We start from the raw sequence: 19,275 nt of genomic DNA on the forward strand, positions 1-19,275 counted from the left end.
ATTCTGTAAAATCCCGTCGCTTGAAAAAGGGCGGCATCAGGCATGTAAGAAGCTGAGGTTATTAGCTACTGCAACAAACAAGAAAATACCCTTTATGCCCTCTCCTCTCTCTCATTTTCTCTCCGCATGAAAAAAATATTCAAGAAAGAAAGAAAGAAAGAAAGAAAGAAAGCTTCAGAGCCAAACAAACCAGTAATCTCTTAAGTCCTTTTATGCACTTTCTCTCTCATTTTCTCTCTGTATGAGAAAAAATTCACAAAACAAAGAAAGCTTCAGAGACTTACAGACCAGGATCTCTCATGTCGAACCTCTTTGAATCCTCTAAGAAGAGAAAAAGAAGGGCAAAGGTCTACAGATTCCACTCGTTTGCTGATCCCGGATGCCCGACAAACTTTTCTGGCCCTTTTCGCGACAACATTCGATCTTTTCTCCAAGAATGCAGTGACATGGAGGACTACAAAATCAAAGGAATGCCCATTTGGTGCACCTTGCTTGTAAATGAGAATAGTGGTGTTGTTATCCCTCTGTATTTCATTGAAGAGAGCGTTAAATACTCGTCCCGCCCCTTCTGTGAATATTGCCGCTGCATTGGTAAGTTTCAATTAGATCTCTGTTTTCTTGCATCTTCTTGGTAGAGATTTGGGTTTGTTTTTTCAATTGGGTAAGGAGAAATTTCTTGCAAGAATTGGGTTATGGTAATGGAACTGTCTTAGTGTTTTTTCTCGAATTTCTTCGCTTGAATCTTGGTCTTGGAATTTGATTTCTTTTAATCTTAATTAGGGTCCAAATTTTAGATTGGAGTCTGGGGAGATTTCTGTTGGGAAATTGTTTGCAACCGAATTGGGTTTTTCAAATTAGTTTTGTTAGTGCAATGGTTCCTAGTCAGGAGTCTTAATTTCATTAGAGATTGTTTTCTTTTCTTCATTTCAGAACAGTTTCTTGGATGGAGCTATAGCTTAATTTATTTCCACCCCTTTTCATTCATTGAATTGAGAAAGAGTTTTTTCTTTGAGAACAATTTCTGTCTTCTTTTCATAGTGATCTCTTCAATGCATGGTAGCTAATTGTTTGAAACCCTTTCATTGATTACAACGAGAAACAGAGATTAGAATTTGTATTAAATTCAATTAGAACTGTGTTTTCTTGCATCTTCTCGTATGTGTGTGTGTATAACTTAGTTTCATTTGTTCATTACTCCAGAATCAGAGTCATAATTCATGAGGGTTTGTTTCATATTCTTCATTTCAGAGCATTTTGAAAATGATGAAATACGCACATATCTCTGTGTGTGTAATTGGGTTTTTTCAATTGGGTAGGGAACAATTTCTTGCCGTTATTGAATTCTAGCAATGGAATTGTCTTAGTGACTTTTCTGGAATTTCTTTGCCTGGATTTGGGTCTTGAAATGGAAACTGGAATTGAATTTTCCCCTCTTTCCCAACTTCAAATCATGGTCCTAAATTTGGATTCGGGTCTGGAAGGGTTTCTGTTGTGCAATTCCTTATAACCTGAATCAGTTTAACTTAGTTCCATTTGTTCATTTCTGCCGAATCCGAGTCATAATTCGCAAGGGCGTGTTTCCTTTTCTTCATTTCAGAGAATTTTCAATGATGGAATTATATCCTAATTTGTTTTCATCCCTTTTATTGAATGAACTTAGAAAGAGGCTTTTCTATGATATCAATATCGATGTCTTCTTTTAGTAATGTTTTCTTCAATGGATATGGTAGCTTGCTGTTTGTAGTCTTTCAGGTGATTGAAACAAGAAACAAGGGTTAGTAGCTTATTGTTTGAAGCACTTTCATTTAAAATGAGAAACAGGGACAGACCATTCCCTTTTCTTCTCTTAATAGCATTCTCTTTGAGATTAATTAGTAATCTTCTGTTTGTCTGAGTTTCATTTTCCATTTGCAGGTTGGAGTCATCATTTCGTGTCTAAACGACGATATCATATGATTATTCCAGTGGACACTGAGTGGGATAAGCCTCTTGGGGAGAAATTTTTCGATCTCCAAAATCATCTCTTGCATGGATTGATTCACTGCAATGGCTTCGGGCATCTCTTGTGCATCAACGGCTTTGAAAGCGGATCAAAATACATCCACGGAACAGAGATAATGGATCTGTGGGATCGGATCTGCACCATGCTACGAACCTGGTAACAGACTTGTTACCACTTATGTCAAATAGTATTGCCTTCACACAATTGGGATAACTAATCCAAATTTTGAGGTCTTTTGCAGGGAAGTGACAGTAGTAGATGTATCGAGGAAGAGATCGATGCAGCTACGGCTGCTTTATGGTGTTGCATATGGGCAATCATGGTTTGGAAGGTGGGGTTACAAATTCTGCCATGGCAGCTATGGGGTGACCGAGCAGAAGTACATCAAGGCGATCCATATCCTTAGCTCGTTTGATCTAGACAGTGTCATCGAAGACTTCAGTAGGATCAATCGAGAGAAAGAACTGATGAGGATTGTTTGTGGCTATAGAAATATTAGTAAAACCAAAATTGAAACAGTTAGAGACCTTCTCCGATTTATGCTTGAACTCCGAATGCGTCTCCCATTTCAGCAGAACGCCTCAGTTCCCACTGCACCTACTTCGAAATCCTTGTCAGGTCCGGGGCCAAAAAAAATGCAGCATAAGTCTAAGGCACAAGATAAAATGAAGCAGTACAAGGATTTTGCATCACTAACCGCAGACATGTCGAGCCGCTGGTCAGCCCGGCGTTTAGAACTCGCGGCGCAGGTCATTGTAGACGCACTGAAAGAGAAGAAGGCCGACGGTGGAGGTGGGATGTCACGACAGGACGTCCGAGATGAGGCAAGGCTCCACATTGGAGACACTGGGCTGCTGGATTTTGTGCTTAAGTCGATCGGCAATTGCATTGTCGGAAATCACGTTATTCTTCGCGCTGTTAATCCTTCGACCAGGATACTAGAGTTCACGATCGAAGAAGTCAGTAATAGAACCAACAGTGAGCAATCACAAAAGCCAGAACCAATGGCAGTGGTTCCAGTGGTTCCAACTCAGAGGGCTGATGTATACAGAGACATGATGTATGTGTACAAGGATGTGTTGGAGGATTACCCAGTGACATTGATGGAGATGGTGCCGATGGCGGCCAGGGTGATCCTTGACAGTAAGAACTTTGTGAAATCGTGGCCCTTTAGAGACGATGAGGACGAGAAGCTGAGGTTCCTGTGCCGGGTAATGCCATCGGCAGGGACGGAGTTAGAGGAGTTGTCACGGCCGCTCCCACCACCGGAACTATTGGTAATGCCACCACATGCCACAGTGGGGGAGCTGAAATTTGTAGCAGAGCAGGCTATGAGGGACACTTATTGTATCATGGAAGGGTTCACGGCGTGGGAGGTGGATGGGGTAGAGGGGGGTGATGATGAACTGCTATTTGGCGTGGCGGAGTCTGGTATGCACATTTGGCTGAGGGGGAGTGGGGTGGATTTGGAAAGCAGGCTAAGGTATGAGGGAGGTGTGGATAATTGGACTGTAGATTGCACTTGCGGGGCGAGGGATGATGATGGAGAGCGGATGGTGTCGTGCGACATCTGTGAGGTGTGGCAGCACACACGGTGTGGGGGGATTGACGACGAAGATACTGTGCCGCCGCTGTTCCTGTGCGTGCAGTGTGGAAGCATGCTCATGCCGCCGGGGACTGAGATGGTGCTACATGCCGAGGAGTATGCATGACGCTGCAAGCAGATGGAGTGTGCTTTGTGAGGTGTTGTATACTGGAGTTTTACTGACTTTTCTTTTGTTTGACTATTCTTTGGTGAGAGGCTTACTTCTTTTTGTTTGCTTTTTCAATGTTTTCCATTAGTTGTATTTTAAAACAAGATGCTTTGAGATGTTTGGGGCTTTTTCTGGTATGGTGTTGTTCAACTATAGTTAGTTCTTCGAAGATTTTTGTTTAATTGCCTTATCTTGAATAGTAGTTGAAGCTTTGCACTTTGGTAGGTCTATATTTTCATCCTTTCTAATTTATAACAGAAAACATGATTTTCAAGAACAAGAAAATTGCATATAACTCTTTTAAGAAAAAAAAAAGTTAGCCTCAGAGAAACCTAGGTAATCTTGTAGCTTGAACGACAGTCTTCAATGTTTTTTTCTGCCATTTTAGAGCATTATGTAAGATTTGGATATGAAGATGGTTTCAGTTAATTAGCATGCACTAGAGAATAAGAGATTATGTTATAACGAAACCGAAACAATTACTTTTAAGTTGGCAATGCTTGTGGTTTACAAATTGTCAAACAACCAACTAATCCAAAAGCTTAAGCCGTTGGAGATGGCATTATTTATAATCTTTTATACTTCAACGCGGATTATATCAGATCAACCACCTCGCTCCATACTACTTTTAACTGTATTTCTCGATCCTAGATCCTTTGCTCAAAGATTGTAATGAAACTGACTACACTCCTGCATCTACATAGAACTCACTTAACCCCAAAGGCGCTATACACACTTCGTTTCAAGTGAATGTGTTTCAAATTCTATGGATCGAGGGACAGGTAATGCTGATCATTTTAGATTCATAATAGAATCTCTTATCATGCTCATGCAAACTAAGTTGACAATGCAGATTTCACAACTGAATATAGCCCACACTACTTCATATCTGCAGGGTTTAAAAGCTGTTATTCATGTGAGGGAATGTTGGAACAGATGCCTCTTCATATTACTAGATTCAGTTAAAAAGACAGCAAAACTGCAACTTTCTGCATGAGCTTAAGGATGTGCTCATCCAAAACACTCTGAAATAATGTAGATTGTTTTGTAATTTATCTTCATAATACTTTAGTGCAACTCCTTCACTCAATCAATAGATGTTGCTACAGGGTTGGGGTTTTGGTTGTTATTATTAGACTTTGTATAAGAAAGTACATTATGGTGGTTCCTCTTGATGTTGATGGAAGAAGGCTAGTCCTTTCATTTTCTCCTTTATTTATGTGGTTGTTACAGTTTCAATTGAGGTTTGCCGCTAAGTAAAAGGAACAGCTTCACTTCAACCAGAAAATCTGGGCCAAAGACCAAAAGTTTTTCATTTTATCTCAATTGAGAGCAAATCACCAAATCAGTAATAAGATCCCTCAAATAATTTATTTGGTCTCCTACCATCGTTGGTTTGACAAAATCAAATCCAGGTGATGCATCCAAAGCAAATTCAGGTAAATCAGATGCAGTGGAGCCTTTAGAAATTACTCCGCTATGAATTCCGCTACAGTAAAGTGCTAGGATGTATCTCAAACTCCATTGTCAAACTTGAAGCAAATATTGTTGGGCATATCAGGGCAGAGGAATGAGTTCCATTTAAGCAAATTTAAAAAATCTGACTCCTCTTTGGAAGTTTAATGCTATTCAAAAGAACACTGCAGTCTCTTGGAAGGTGTTAACAATCATGAACCGAATTTTGGTGCTTTGCACTCAGTTCTACAAAGGAATATTTCATTCATTTTCCGTGACTCCAATCGAATTGTAGACTGGTTTCAAAACTGAGTAATGCTTACAACAGCCTCGTTCTCCATCCAACCTCCAGAAATCAACAGGTTTCGTGAAGAAGGCTGCTACCTTCCCACAATGTCAATGGGTTCTCTGATGAAATATATATTAAACATAAATTTAGTACTACTATTTCAATAGAAACATAAGTATTTAGTAATACTTATGTTTAATGCTATTCAAAAACATAAACATAAGTTCACAACTTGACCCGATTCGGGTCAAGTTGAATTTTCAACTTTTCTGAACGATGAATGTTCTCAAGCAGCATATAAATATACTCCATTAAAATGAAAAGAAATAAACAATATTTATACATTTATTCCAAGCCAAAATCACTAACAGTTCTAACAGAGAAGATGATGTTGCATAGTTTGTGTATTTTTCATATTCGAAATTCATAATATTACAATCCAATCGTGTCTAAAACCTACCTCCAAAATTTTATACAGACATTTATACTGTTTATTATACATGGAGAGTCTATAGCCATATGTAGATCTCATCTCAAAGTGCGTCATCTCCGGCCTCTTCCAGGTAGAAAATTCTCGGCTTCGCAGGTTCCATGATCTCCACTGTCCCTTCCAGCATCTTCGCTACCTTCCCCATCGAAGGCCTCAGCTCCGGCCTGTCTTGTAAGCACCACATCGCAGTCTTCACCATCCGATCCACCATCGCAGAGTGCAGCTGATCATTGTATTGATCAAGAATGCGACGGTCGAGAATCTCCTCCACCTTCTTCTCCTTGCATACCATCTGATAGACCCACCTAGGAAAATACCAATCCTCACTCCCCAGAGATGAACGCCGAAACTCGAAGTTTCTAATCCCACTCACTATCTCCAACAACACCATCCCAAAACTGTAAACATCTGCCTTGGCTGTGATTGGCTCTTCTGTCTTCACCCATTCAGGGGCCAAGTAACCTCGGGTCCCTCGAATCCGAGACATGCTCACAATATCTTCTTTCTTGGATAGTTTCGCTAGTCCGAAATCCGAAACTTTGGGGCAGAAATCATCTTCTAAGAGGATATTTTCAGGCTTAATGTCACAGTGAAGAACCCATTCTAGACATTCTTCGTGCAAGTAAGCGATTGCCCTCGCAACTCCAACCGCAATTCTGTACCGAATATTCCAATCCAACAGAGGCCGATCCAATTGCTGTTGGCTATTTGAATCTGAATTCTCTTTGCTCCCGATACTGGCTGGGGCAAAGAGGAATTTGTCGAGAGATCCATTCCGAATGTATTCATAGACGAGCATTCGCTGACCTTTCTCGGCACAAAAACCCCACAATCTGACGAGATTGAGGTGATGCATTCGAGCAATTATCGTCACTTCAGCCCAGAATTCAGCTTCCCCTCCTGCTACATTTTTCAAGCGTTTTACAGCGATGATCCGATGATCAGGAAGCTCACCTCTATAAACTATACCAAACCCACCATGACCAACGATGTTCGAGAAGTCCTTGGTGGCAGATTTTAATTCAGCGTAAGAGAAACGTTTTGGGCCACCAGCAGGGAGTAATTCAAGTCCAAATGTTCTAGCCATGTCTCTGTACTTGGAGTATCTTCTGAGGAAAGCCCAGAAAGATAACACCCCACTGATCAGCTCTAGAGCAAAGAGAGAGCAGATAATGGCAAGATTCCTAGTCGTGGTGTTCGATTGTTTTGGCGGGAGAGGGAGGCTAATTTGAACTGGGCAAACGGTGTCGAGCATCGAAGTCATGCCGGTGAAATTGGATACATCAGATTCAGATTGGTGTACTCTTAGGAAGAATGCAACTCCAGTCCCTGGAGCCCAGTATCCATTGAAAAGGCGATCGATCTGATGAACACAGTACTGGGTCCCATCATACTTGTAGGCAAATCCAAGGCAATTTGGATTGGTAAGGCATGTGGATTGGCAAATTGAGATATTGGTTGGTTTCAAATCGGTCTGGTTTGAACCCCCTGAGAAATTTACAAAATCCAGCCTGAGAAATTTGCTGTTAAAAAGGTTAGTCGATAAGGGTATTTTTCTAACACAATCACCATTCTCATTCCTTCTAAACCCAGCTGGGCAAATACACGTTGTAGTGTTGGACCCATTGCTCTGACATACATAATTCGGACCACAAGAACCATGAATTTCACATAAGTTTTGTATTGCCTGCCAAACCATAGTCCAAGTACGAGAACTTGGGTCAAGACTATAAATCCTAAGGTTCCCATCAACATCTAGGGTTAGCCTACGAAGCCGAGCGGCCCCACGATCGGCCGAGATCACAACTCCGGCGTTATCCTTGGTGATCGTTCCGTCCACGGTGAAGTTCTTGAACGTGAAATCTGAAGTCCAGTAATTATCAGTCGAATTAAAAACTAGTGATTTTGAGTTCCTAAACTCAAACTTCCCAAATGAATAAGAATTAGAGTTTCTACGTGAGATTAGGGTCGTTGTTTGATTTGGGTTAAAAGGTTGAGTGGGGAGAATTGTATCAGTGGGAAAATTGAAGCTCGACCAAAGGTGAAAAACTAGGTTACCGTTTTCGGTTAAGATAAGCTCCGATGAGGAGTTGGATTTTCCGGCGGGATTTCCGCGCAAGAGATTGCCGGAGGTGGAGTCGTTGAGGGAGAGGACGCCGGAGGGAGAGATGGTGAGGAGTGCTGAACGATTGATTGGGTTTTGGGGGTTTGAAGACCAGATGATGGTTTGGTCAGAGGAGTTTCGGTACCATATTGCGAAGATGTAGAGATTGGGAGAGGAGGGGAGAGTGCGAAAGCCGGATGCGAAAGTGGAGTATGGCGATATGAGGATTTGTCTTTGGTTTGGGCGCCATGGGGAATTGGCGATTGAGAAATTGGAGAGAAGTTTTTGGGAAGATGTTGAAGAGAGATGGGATAGGAAGAGGAGGAAGAGAGGGAGGAAGGGAGAGGAGGCCATGCTGAAGGTTGGTTTTTGAGATCAAATGTGGAAAGAGGGTGTGAATGATATAGGCAGAGAAAATTGCAGGTTATTGACTTTGAAGTCTTATCTGGGTCCGAAAGAAAAAGGGAGTTGATTTTTTCACCCCCTCTGTAGGATTATGCGCCTCCCTTGTAAAGCTATTCATGTTACATGGGGGGCGCATTATCATATCTCCCAAGAAAAATATGGTTTGTGTCTACGTGGGGCTTGCGAATCGACGTCAGTCTATGTTTGAATGATCTGGGCCGTTTATATGATGATAGCTTTATGACGAAGGGGCGAGGACCGTGGTATGAATGTATGGTGTGTGTTGTCTTGGAATTTTTGTTCTAGGGATTTGCTAGGGACCATCGTAGAAGCATTTCACGTAAGAGCAGCCAGAATTAAATGAATAAGACAAAATCAGCTGAAAATGCCTTCTAAGATGGTCCCTACAAATCCCAATGTTTTCTTTTAAGACAGAAGGAAAATTGACTCCAGCGGATCCATTGATTGTGCCACGTGTATAGGATCAGATCCTTTGATTCTACCCTCGGCCAAATGTCCTTATGCCTATGAGAATACCTTGATTTGATGATTCCAGGCCCTTGATCTTTCAAGCCTCAGTTCAATCGAGAAAAACTAGACCGTTGGTTTTTGTAGACCTCAATCAATGGCAATAGGATGACTTTTCGGCGTGGGTCAACAACGGGTCAGCCCGTGTATCTATTATAAGATCAACGGTGTCCTTTTTAGTTATTGAGAGAACCCAAGTACTCTCTTTCGGATCTATGAAACAACTCTCAGAGATCTTTTTGGAAGATACAGGAGTGAAACAATCAACGTGCTGCGGGCATGAATGTCCCCGTTTATGGGACCCAAAAATTGCTTGGCAGCACTATTTGTTCTCAGATCCCAATTGGGAAATTGGTAGCGTCCATTGCAAAAGGCAGTTCATGGCTGGTCCGTCTCATGTCAGACCAGCCCCTCATGAAAGGAGGCGGTTGCCTCCATTCATGAGGTTGCTGGTCTGTCGAATGCCTTCTGCGATGAATAAATCTACATCCAATTTAATAAGAAATTCTTTTATTTATTCGATCATACAAAAAATTAAAATAAGGCAAGGACATTTCCACATCCATTTCAAAATGAGGAATGCTAGGGTCAAAGGGAACTCCATGGGTCAAATAAATGGGATTTGACCAAATGCCATTGCCATAGATTTAAAACTAGTTGTAGACTCGTGCGATGCGTGGGGCGGCCAAAGGCGATAGAGAAAGAAACTGATATATTTTTTTAAAAAGGCGACGAAGAGAAAGAAACTGATATTATGTTAAATTTGATTCATATAATTTGTCACATCTAATGCAATGTGAGAACTACATTGGTATAGGCAAATAGCTTATACTGAAGTAGTGTAACTCATCCTCCATAACTATGAAAGCCTTCATCAGATGTTTGTCACAACTATAATAAAATGGGAACATCCAATTAGTAAAACCAATGTAAAATGAATTTACTGAAATAGAAAAGTTGTGCAATATAAAACCACAAACATGATACAATAGGAAGGACACCATTAACGGTTCTGCATGAAGTAGAAACATTACCAACTGACTTGTTTCCATTTTGGGCTGAACCACATTTCCAATAAAAAAGATTTCATCTGCAATTACACCATTTACGCAATGAGCAAATATCTTCTTCACTTTTCCGGATGAAGTTTTCTGTCAGATCATAGAAAAAATTGACAGTCCAAAACCAAGAATTCCACCGTTAGATAAACCTGAACACCCAGATTGTAGTGCGACCACACCTATATGAGTCAAAATATGGAGCTCAGCCATTCCTACAAAAATACATAAAACTTGAAATTGAAGAATTTAGGATAAATCAATGAACCAAAAACAAAATATAAACATGGGAAAACACCATTCTCGAAGCTACAGACCTTACTTTTTCCAAATAGATCTCCACTTAGAGGAGTCAGTAGCCACAGAAATATTTAATCAATTAACATGTCATGAAGTGGGATTCCTTTTTGTTCAAATTTCAATACCATCAACAACTTTGACTGTGTACTTAGTCATTTCATTTCATAATAATCATCTCCTACAAAACCTGGAATTTAAAAAAAGAAGCCTACTTCATAAATGAATCGTTAAGCATAGGAGAATGTAAATGAAACTCTCTTAATTGCCATCGCTCAAAACCAACCAACAGAACAAACATCATTAAACCAACCAATAGAAAAGTAATTCAAACAGAGCAAATGAAAAAGATAGTAATCGAAGATCATAAAAAATCCCGAAGGAAAAAATTCACAAAAGTGCTTTAAAAAGTCAGAGATTTTTAATATAGGCATCATTCAATGGCCCAAAAACACATTGCTAGTGATTGAATTTTAGAAGAAATACTCTTCAGTATACTACCTTTGAAGAATCTCATCAACAATCTACCCTTGGAAAAAATTAACCTCTCAAACAGGAGACGTTACTCCTCCATCTAAATATCCATTTTCCAAAATCTAATTATACATAAAACATTAAAAAGGCCACCCCTTTGAACATCTGCATCTCATTATGCCACTCCAACCGAATAGTAGAAAGGATGGAGCGTCCCCTGATTTTTATTTTTATATTTATTAATTACTTCTAAGAAAAGAGTGCATCTTCGGAGAGCATCTAGAATTATTTAGAGATCTTAGAGCGGCCCCTAAATTTTTTTTATATATTTATTTTTCTTTTAATTTTTGTTTTATCTATATCAAAGTGGTACGTAATGGGAAATCTAAACATCTAGCATAGCATCTAGTTTTGTTTATCTTTCGATAAATAGTGTGCTAATCAAAACTGAACCTACTATCAATTACTAATCCATGGAGTTGATTGATACGGTCAGAAAAATTGAGGATAACCTCGTGCCCAGATATGAAAATCACATCATTATCTAGAAAAAAAAATCAAATTCAACCAAGTTGAAAGAAAAGAACATACCAAGAAGAGAAACAAAAAGATGCGGGGGGGAATTTCATGCAAATATATGAATTGGCATAGAAGATGTTAGGCCGAAAATCGGTAACAGATATGACAGTGACGTAAGAGCCGAACTTGAGGACCCGAGAAGCCGAGGTGAGGGAGCTGAGTAGCTGAGCCCTGCGCAAAGAGCAAACGAGGTCAGAATGACCAACCCGGAGTGTTACTCCGGACAGGCCCTTCGACACTCAAGTCAGTATGAGCAAGAGTGCAGAGCTAGTTTTTAGAGTGGTGGGTGAAGAAGTTATTACCCTTTTTATGAGTTTTGGAAGCCCTTTTATAAAGGAAAAACTGGGGTAGTTGGGGAGTTATTACTCCAGGACAGGTGTCAGCCAGCTATAGGTTCGAGCTCACCTACTCTGCTGCAATTACCAAACTACCCCTGCTGACGCGGGGTCTGCGGTGGGCCATCCTCGGGCCACGTGTCGGCAGCTGATAGGCTGGTCTTTTTACACCCCATCAGTTGCCACCAGTTCTTCAAGTTATTATGATGACTTGGGGAAATGTGGTGAGTACATCTCTGATTGGTGGTGGTTCGGAAACTATCAGTCCGGAGGCTGGAGCAGTCCGGAAACTATTAGTCCGGAGATTGGAGCAGTCTGGAAATCATTTGTCCTGAGATTGGAGCAGTCCGGAAATCATCAGTCCAGAGATTGGAGCAGTCCGGAAATTGGAGCAGTCGGAAATTACCAGTCTGGAGATCGGAGCAGTCCGGAAATCATCAGTCCGGAAATTGGAGCAGTTCGAAAATTACCAGTCCGGAGATCGGAACAGTCCGGAAATCATCAGCCCGAAAATTGCAGCAGTCCGAAAATTACCAGTCCGGAGATCGGAGCAGTCCGGAAATCATCAATCCGGAAATTGGAGCAGTCCGAAAATTACCAGTCCGGAGATCGGAGCAGTCCGGAAATCATTAGTCCGAAAATTGGAGCAGTCCAGAAATTACCAGTCCGAAATTTGGAGCAGTCCGGAAATTACTAGTCCGGAGTTTGGAGCAGTCCGGAATTTGGAGCAGTCCGGAAATTACTAGTCCGGAGTTTGTCAGTCCGGAATTTGGAGCAGTCCGGAAATTACTAGTCAAGAGTTTGTCAGTCCGGAATTTGGACCAGTCTGGAAATTACTAGTCCGGAGTTTGTCAGTCCGGAGTTTAGAGCAGTACGGAATTTGAAACAGTCCGGAAATTAACAGTCCGGAATTTGGAGCAGTCCTGAAATTACCAGTCCGGAATTTGGAGCAGTCCGAAAATTACCAGTCCGGAGTTTGTCAGTCCGGCTTGGGCCGGATTGATTTTTTGTCGTTTAGCCAGACGCGTTATATCCAGTCCGGCTTGGACCGGACTGATTTTTGTCATGTAGTGAGACGCGTCATATTCAGTCCGGCTTGGGCCGGAGTGATTTTTGTTGTGTAGCGAGACGCGTCATATCCAGTCCGGCTTGGGCCGGACTGATTTTTGTCGTGTAGCGAGACGCGTCATATTGTGGTACCCGATCCCGCGAGAGGGGTGGGGCGCGAGCCGCCGCGCACTCTCTCTTGGTCTCTCGTTTCCACGCGATTGACGTGTGCATTTTAATGTTGATTTGAATTAATCTTTCCTGTGAACTTGGGATCACTAAGGCAATCCGAATTCCACACGAAAGAGACTGACAGAGTCGCCACCTAGATGTGGGATCTAGGACCCGTAATTAACCAGAAATCTAGACTCGCTACCTGGTTACGAGAATGGAAGGTATGGGGAGTTATCCGCCACATGCACCATTCCTGCCCGATAATCGGTCTTCGATTCCAAAAGCTAACTCTTTTAAATTTATTTTAAATGGCTCATTCAACTCTATGTTAATGTGCGAACTAAGTGACATGCATCCTATGATCTAATTTCAATGAGAATCCTAAATGTGTATCTTGATTTATTAATTTGTCTGGATTCAATCTAAGTGAAAGTTCTCCTAGAATTCTAATTTCATGGAAAGTCCTAAGTGATTTGATTAAGTATTTACGAGAAAATTAATATACAAAACACCACAATTTGTTTGTGGTGCCGACTCGCGGGTGGTATGCCATCAGACATCCAAGCTGCCTACGTACCCAAGCCTTACTGGGATCAGAGTCGACGTAGTTCGGTTGGGGAGGTTGCTTGGATTTTGGAAAACAGAATTGGTATTTGGATCAGGAATCGGGTTTGTATTTGAGCATTGGACTTGAGATTCAGAAACATTGATTTATCAATGGGATTTTGGAATTGGGAATTTGCATCAAAGAATTGAGCATATAGGAATCATCAAGGGTTTGAATTTTGGGAATTCAAAATGGGCGGGCTTATGAGATTCGGCCAAATGGATTCAGACATGCGACTCAGATTGTGTTGGGATATGACTTGGTTAGGCAAAAGGGAGGAAGTTCTATTAGGTGTAAACGGGCATTAGTAGAATAGGGGAATGACTCGGTTGTGACATGGAAGGCCGCCACTTGGTCGAATGCGACTCGGTTGCATTGGGATGGGTTGATTAAGGAATTGGATTGAGTCAACTAAGGGGAGAGTCCAATCGGTTAAAGAGGTTGAGCATACTCGACTAGAGAGTTGGGTCAACTCGACTAGGGAGGTTGGCTAGAGTTGACTCAGTTGAGCTGGGTTGGGATCCCACTTGGTTGGATTGTATTGGGGCGATTTGACTTAAGCTGCAGGTGGCCTGGCTGGGTTAGATTTAATGTAACCAGATTTATGGATAAATGGTGTGCCTCAGTGAGTGGACAAAGGTATGGCTTGGGTTGATGTGACTCGGTTATAGGGTTTAAGGCTTATGGGTATGGGGTTTAGTGAGTTGGGTCTAAGTTAGGAGCAAACCCGAGACTAGCCATGGTCTAACCAGGAGGAAGCAGGGTACAAACCAGGGTGCGGACCAGGGTGCACCAGGGTGCGAACCAGCAGGGAACCAGGGTGCGAACCAGCAGGGGAACCAGGGTGCAACCAGCAGGGAACCTGGGTGCAACCAGCAGCGAACCTGGGTGCGAACCAGCAGGGAACCAGGGTGCGAACCAGCAGGGGAACCAGGGTGCAACCAGGAGGGAACCTGGGTGCAACCAGCAGCGAACCTGGGTGCAACCAGGGTCTAACCAAAGTGCGAACCAGCAGGGAACCAGGGTGCGAACCAATATCGAACCAGGGTGCGAACCAGTAGGGAACCAGGGTGCAACCAGCAGGGAACCAGGGTGCAACCAGTAGGGAACCAGGGTGCAACCAGCAGGGGAACCAGGGTGCGAATCAGTAGGGAACCAGGGTGCAACCAGCATCGAACCTGGGTGCAACCAGCAGCGAACCTGGGTGCAACCAGGGTCTAACCAGAGGCTAACCAGGGGGAAAACGGACCCTACATGCTTCCTAACATGGTTTTTCTTTTAAAGTAAAAGATATGCATGAAAACAGACCCTACATAGAATTGAAATAAATGCCTACCTCTTTGGAAACCCACTTTGTGTTTGATTTTTCTTTGATGTTAATTCCTTGAAGATGATTCCTTGCTTGATAATGACTGCTTTTGATATATATCACCCAACGTATAAAATCACCCGATCCGGCAAGAATGGCCGAACCCTTGAAGAGATGAGGGAGAGGGATGAATTTTCTAAGAGAGGGGTTCCTTTTCTTCTCCTCTTTGGATGGTGGGATGAGAGGGTATTTATAGGAGAATGGGATAGGAGGTTAGGTGAGGTTAGGTGAGGTTAGGTAAGGTTAGGTGAGGTTAGGTAAGGTTAGGTGAGGTTAGGTGAGGTTTGGGTGGTTAGGATGAGAGGAGAGGTTAGGTGAGGTTAGGTGAGGTTTGGATGGTTAGGATGAGAGGAGAGGTTAGGTGGTTTTGGATGGTGAGACCCAGGTCAAGATCTGTCATTGATCTAACGATTTACGGAAATCGGGTCTCGGAATGGAATCAGGGTCCGGGCTATGAAGTGACCCTAGCTTATTTTGTCCCGATTGATGATCCGTAAAGTCAGATCAAGATATTAATGACCTAAAACATATAAATCAATGATAGAGGGGGTTCTCACATGGATTTAACACACTAATTTATTTGTTGATTAAAACAAAACAAAATGGGGTGTCTACAGATGCCCCTCTTTGGTAGAGATGACGTAGTCATTGAATACCAAAGTTAAAAATGACAGAACCATTTTGCGTAGCTTTAATCGACAAAGGACTCTCTAGACACAACGCACCTTAACATAATGCAAAACCTTAGATGAAACCCTAGAACTTGAATAATAAAAAAAACTCGATGCGGCGCCGTTCACAAACGGGCAATTAGAGAATGAGATATCATTTTCGAATGGATTCTGAAGGGAAAGGACAAAGATCGCTCTCAAACAGTTTTTAGAAGGAGATGAGACGCCGCTCACAAGCGGGTTCAACGAGGATAAGAAGCATTCCCAAATGGACTTGGATAATGAGGCACCGTTCACAAACGGCCTCAAGGAGGATAGAAAACCATTCACAGATGGACTCGAGAAATGAGGCACCGTTCACAAACGGGCTCAAGGAGAAGACAAGACCATTCACAAATGGACTCGAGAAATGAGGCACCGTTCACAAACGGGCTCAAGGAGAAGACAAGACCATTCACAAATGGACTCGAGAAATGAGGCACCGTTCACAAACGGGCTCAAGGAGAAGACAAGACCATTCACAAATGGACTCGAGAAATGAGGCACCGTTCACAAACGGGCTCAAGGAGGACGATACCATTCACAAATGGATTCGAGAAAAGAGGCACCATTCACAAACGGACTCAAGGATAAGACAAGACCATTCACAAATGGACTCGAGAAATGGGGCACCATTCACAAACGGGCTCAAGGAGAAGACGAGACCATTCACAAATGGACTCGAGAAATGAGGCACCGTTCACAAACGGGCTCAAGGAGAAGACGAGACCATTCACAAATGGATTCGAGAAATGAGGCACCGTTCACAAACGGGTTCAAGGAGAAGACGAGACCATTCACAAATGGACTCGAGAAATGAGGCACCTTTCACAAGAGGGCTCAAAGAGGACATGAGACCATTCACAAATGGACTCAGAAAATGAGACACCGTTCACAAACGGGTTCAAGGAGAAGACGAGACCATTCACCAATGGACTAGAGAAATGAGGCACCATTCACAAACGGGCTCAAGGAGGACATGAGACCATTCACAAATGGACTCAAAAAATGAGACACCGTTCACAAACGGGTTCAAGAAGAAGACGAGATCATTCACAAATGGACTCGAGAAATGAGGCGGCCCCCGTTCACAAACGGGCTCGAAGAATTTAGAGATTTTTTATGAACTTGAATTTGACGTAGGATTGGATTTGATGAATTTTTTATTTTTTTGAACTCAATGAAATCGGGGATATTATGGATCGTGCCCGACAAAGATGTTGGAAACTAGGACTTTGACGAATGATGAAACGGCAAACCTTTGGAACGAAGAACCATTACTAGCAAGAATGGATTAGGAACATTTTTATGAAACTTCAACAAGATTTTTCTCAAAGAGACTGCTGGTCTTGTCTTCTGGGGATTTTGATAACTGAAACCTTGAACAAGACATTTGAGATTGGTAATTTAGAACAACGGCTCTCTTGGATATAATCATGGAAAAGTGGGACTTGCCTCTTGATAGGTGTTTAGATAAATATTTCTTGACCAGGAAAGTATTTAACTAACTGGAAGGAAATTCTGAATTTTAACGGTTCATCTTTCTGAGAAATTGGCTCGACCATCATTGCATCTGAGGCTCTTCCAAGCTTAAGATGCCTTCCTGGGGTATGATCTTTTTACGGAAGCTGGGCTTTCTGATGTTTCTACTTCTGAATTCTTCTGGGTTGATCATCTTTGAAATATAGCTGTTTGACTAGATTCTCGAACTTTTTCAGGTACAATCGCAGGGAGCTGACGAGGCCGGGCCTCCTTCACCGAGACAGTTGCATCATTTGGACATATGGATGACGATTGACTCTTTTTAAATAGAAAACTTAGATAAAAGGCACTACTCAAAGGATTGAGGAGCTCTAAAGGAGTGAACATAGAATAACAACGATTGATTAACTACACTGACAGACACAGTAATGCTTCTGACTTAGTTAACGTTTTATTTGGTAAGTCTATCCTTTCAAGGAATATTTTTTTCAATTGGTAAACACTGGACTTTTTCCTTAAAACAGTAATGCCTCAATGATTTAATTACAACTCCTAGGATTGCTTAGCTCCAATGCCCCCAGTTTTGAGGATGTCACTTGAATTTGTTTGAACTTCAATTGATCTTCAGTCCTGATACTGGCTGTAGCCTTCTTATATCGATTCTCTTACCGTGACCAAGTCACCCCTTCAAGGTTTTTAACTTGGCGGACCGCGCTAGCCTTAATTTTTTGCCTGAACCACCTTTCCAGGTTTTTGATCCAGCAGGCTATCCCCTTAGCTTTTGCCTAAGTCGCCCTTTCGGGTTTTCAACTTAGCAGGGGAATGATCTTAAATTTTGCCTAAACCGCCCTTTCAGGTTTTCAGTCTAGCAGATCTTCAAACTCCATTTTTTTTTTTATTCATCATCATTTCATTTTTTTTATTTTTTTTATTTTTTGTCTCGGGACCTAGCTCATTAGTTCTGAACACCAGAAGGACTTTTATAGGTAGGATAGGGCTTTTCAAAGAATGGCTTAAGGCTCAACAAAGATTTCGACCGAACCTGTGAACAGGTTGCCTACATATCCCAAGGTAGGAATTAGGTCGTGTGTAGTTCAGGGCGAATGCCCCTAGTTTGAAGATAAATTGCTTGAAGGTTAATTGATTTTTCTTTTTTCTTTTCTTTCTGGAATAATTAACTTCTCTTCTTTTGGAACTTGTCCCTCTTTTTTTTCTGGAACGATTGATTTTTCTTTTTCTTTTTTTTTGAATCGACCGAACTCGGTTTAACCGAGCTGCCTACGTACCCCAGTGTAGGGATCAGGTCTCGCGTAGTTCGGGGGAATGCCCCAAGTTTGAAGGGTTTTCAAGAAAATTTGATTTAGGCTCGAAGGGTTTGCAAATCGGTATTCTTTTGACATTGGGTTTTGATTTTGGGATTTAATCGGCCAAATGAGGCCTTTCGATGTTCAGATTGGGAATCGATCTAGGTTACTAGAGTCTGTCTGGTACTGATTGTTTATTTCTTTTTTTTTCTCTTTTTTTTTTTTTTTTCACGGAGTTTGACGGCATTTCCAGGTAAGATAATGGATTTTCTTCTTTCAAGATTCTAATGCGTGCTTTCGGCTTTCATAGAGCGAAACTTGTTCCTTGACATCCTCCATCTATGGATTTGTAACTCTTGATATCTGATGACCACTTTTCAATACTTGCTCTTGAACTTCTTATCTTGAATTTGTTGGCTTCATGTTATGAATTTGAGAACCAAGGTCATTGATTGGAAATATGAAAGTTATTTCCACTCTATGCCCCTTGCATAGCATATGATATTCACTTCATTCTTTCTTGAACCTTCTATCTGGGTCTTTCTCTTGACATTAATGGTAACGCTTACGGGACCATCTTTTTATCCTCAAAACGGGTTTACCAATTCTTCACACTCTTCAGAGGGTAATGTATTTTCAATCGGCATTTATTGGATCAAGGTTTCAGTGCCAGTGTTTACCACTTCAATTTCATCTTTGAAAGGCTGAGATTGGCGCTCCTCCTCTTGTTCAAGTAATCGTTGTGACTCAAGTGGAGTTTCGTCAATTTTGTTCTCATTTGAGGAGGGAGTCTTATTTTAAGATCAGAAGCA

The 19,275-nt window shown here is 41.8% G+C and overlaps 2 protein-coding genes across 2 annotated transcripts; one reads left to right on the plus strand and one right to left on the minus strand.

The window, feature by feature from the left end:
- The first annotated feature begins 299 nt into the window (after nt 1-299).
- Nucleotides 300-3,871, plus strand: MMD1 (RING/FYVE/PHD zinc finger superfamily protein). Its single transcript, XM_077383907.1, has 3 exons — nt 300-591; nt 1,915-2,158; nt 2,244-3,871. The coding sequence occupies exons 1-3, from the start codon at nt 300-302 to the stop codon at nt 3,712-3,714; spliced, it is 2,007 nt and encodes a 668-aa protein (XP_077240022.1). The 3' UTR covers nt 3,715-3,871.
- A 1,946-nt stretch (nt 3,872-5,817) lies between these two features.
- On the minus strand, nt 5,818-8,492 carry LOC143881766 (G-type lectin S-receptor-like serine/threonine-protein kinase At5g24080). Its single transcript, XM_077385037.1, has one exon. It carries the CDS (start codon nt 8,446-8,448, stop codon nt 6,034-6,036), a length of 2,415 nt encoding a protein of 804 aa, XP_077241152.1. The 5' UTR covers nt 8,449-8,492; the 3' UTR covers nt 5,818-6,033.
- Nucleotides 8,493-19,275: the final 10,783 nt, after the last annotated feature.

Source organism: Tasmannia lanceolata, unplaced genomic scaffold, assembly GCF_043159265.1.
Source record: "Tasmannia lanceolata isolate RefF3 unplaced genomic scaffold, GAP_Taslan_0.1 ptg000007l, whole genome shotgun sequence".
Taxonomy (NCBI): Eukaryota; Viridiplantae; Streptophyta; class Magnoliopsida; order Canellales; family Winteraceae; genus Tasmannia; species Tasmannia lanceolata.

What these genes read in the sequence shown, in the direction of transcription:
- MMD1 (XM_077383907.1), top strand. Translation starts at nt 300, where the DNA reads ATGTCGAACCTCTTTGAATCCTCTAAGAAGAGAAAAAGAAGGGCAAAG. An exon ending in TGAATATTGCCGCTGCATTG is followed by an intron (nt 592 to 1,914) that starts GTAAGTTTCAAT and finishes TTCCATTTGCAG; the next exon opens with GTTGGAGTCATCATTTCGTG. An exon ending in TGCACCATGCTACGAACCTG is followed by an intron (nt 2,159 to 2,243) that starts GTAACAGACTTG and finishes GGTCTTTTGCAG; the next exon opens with GGAAGTGACAGTAGTAGATG.
- LOC143881766 (XM_077385037.1), bottom strand. Translation starts at nt 8,448, where the DNA reads ATGGCCTCCTCTCCCTTCCTCCCTCTCTTCCTCCTCTTCCTATCCCAT.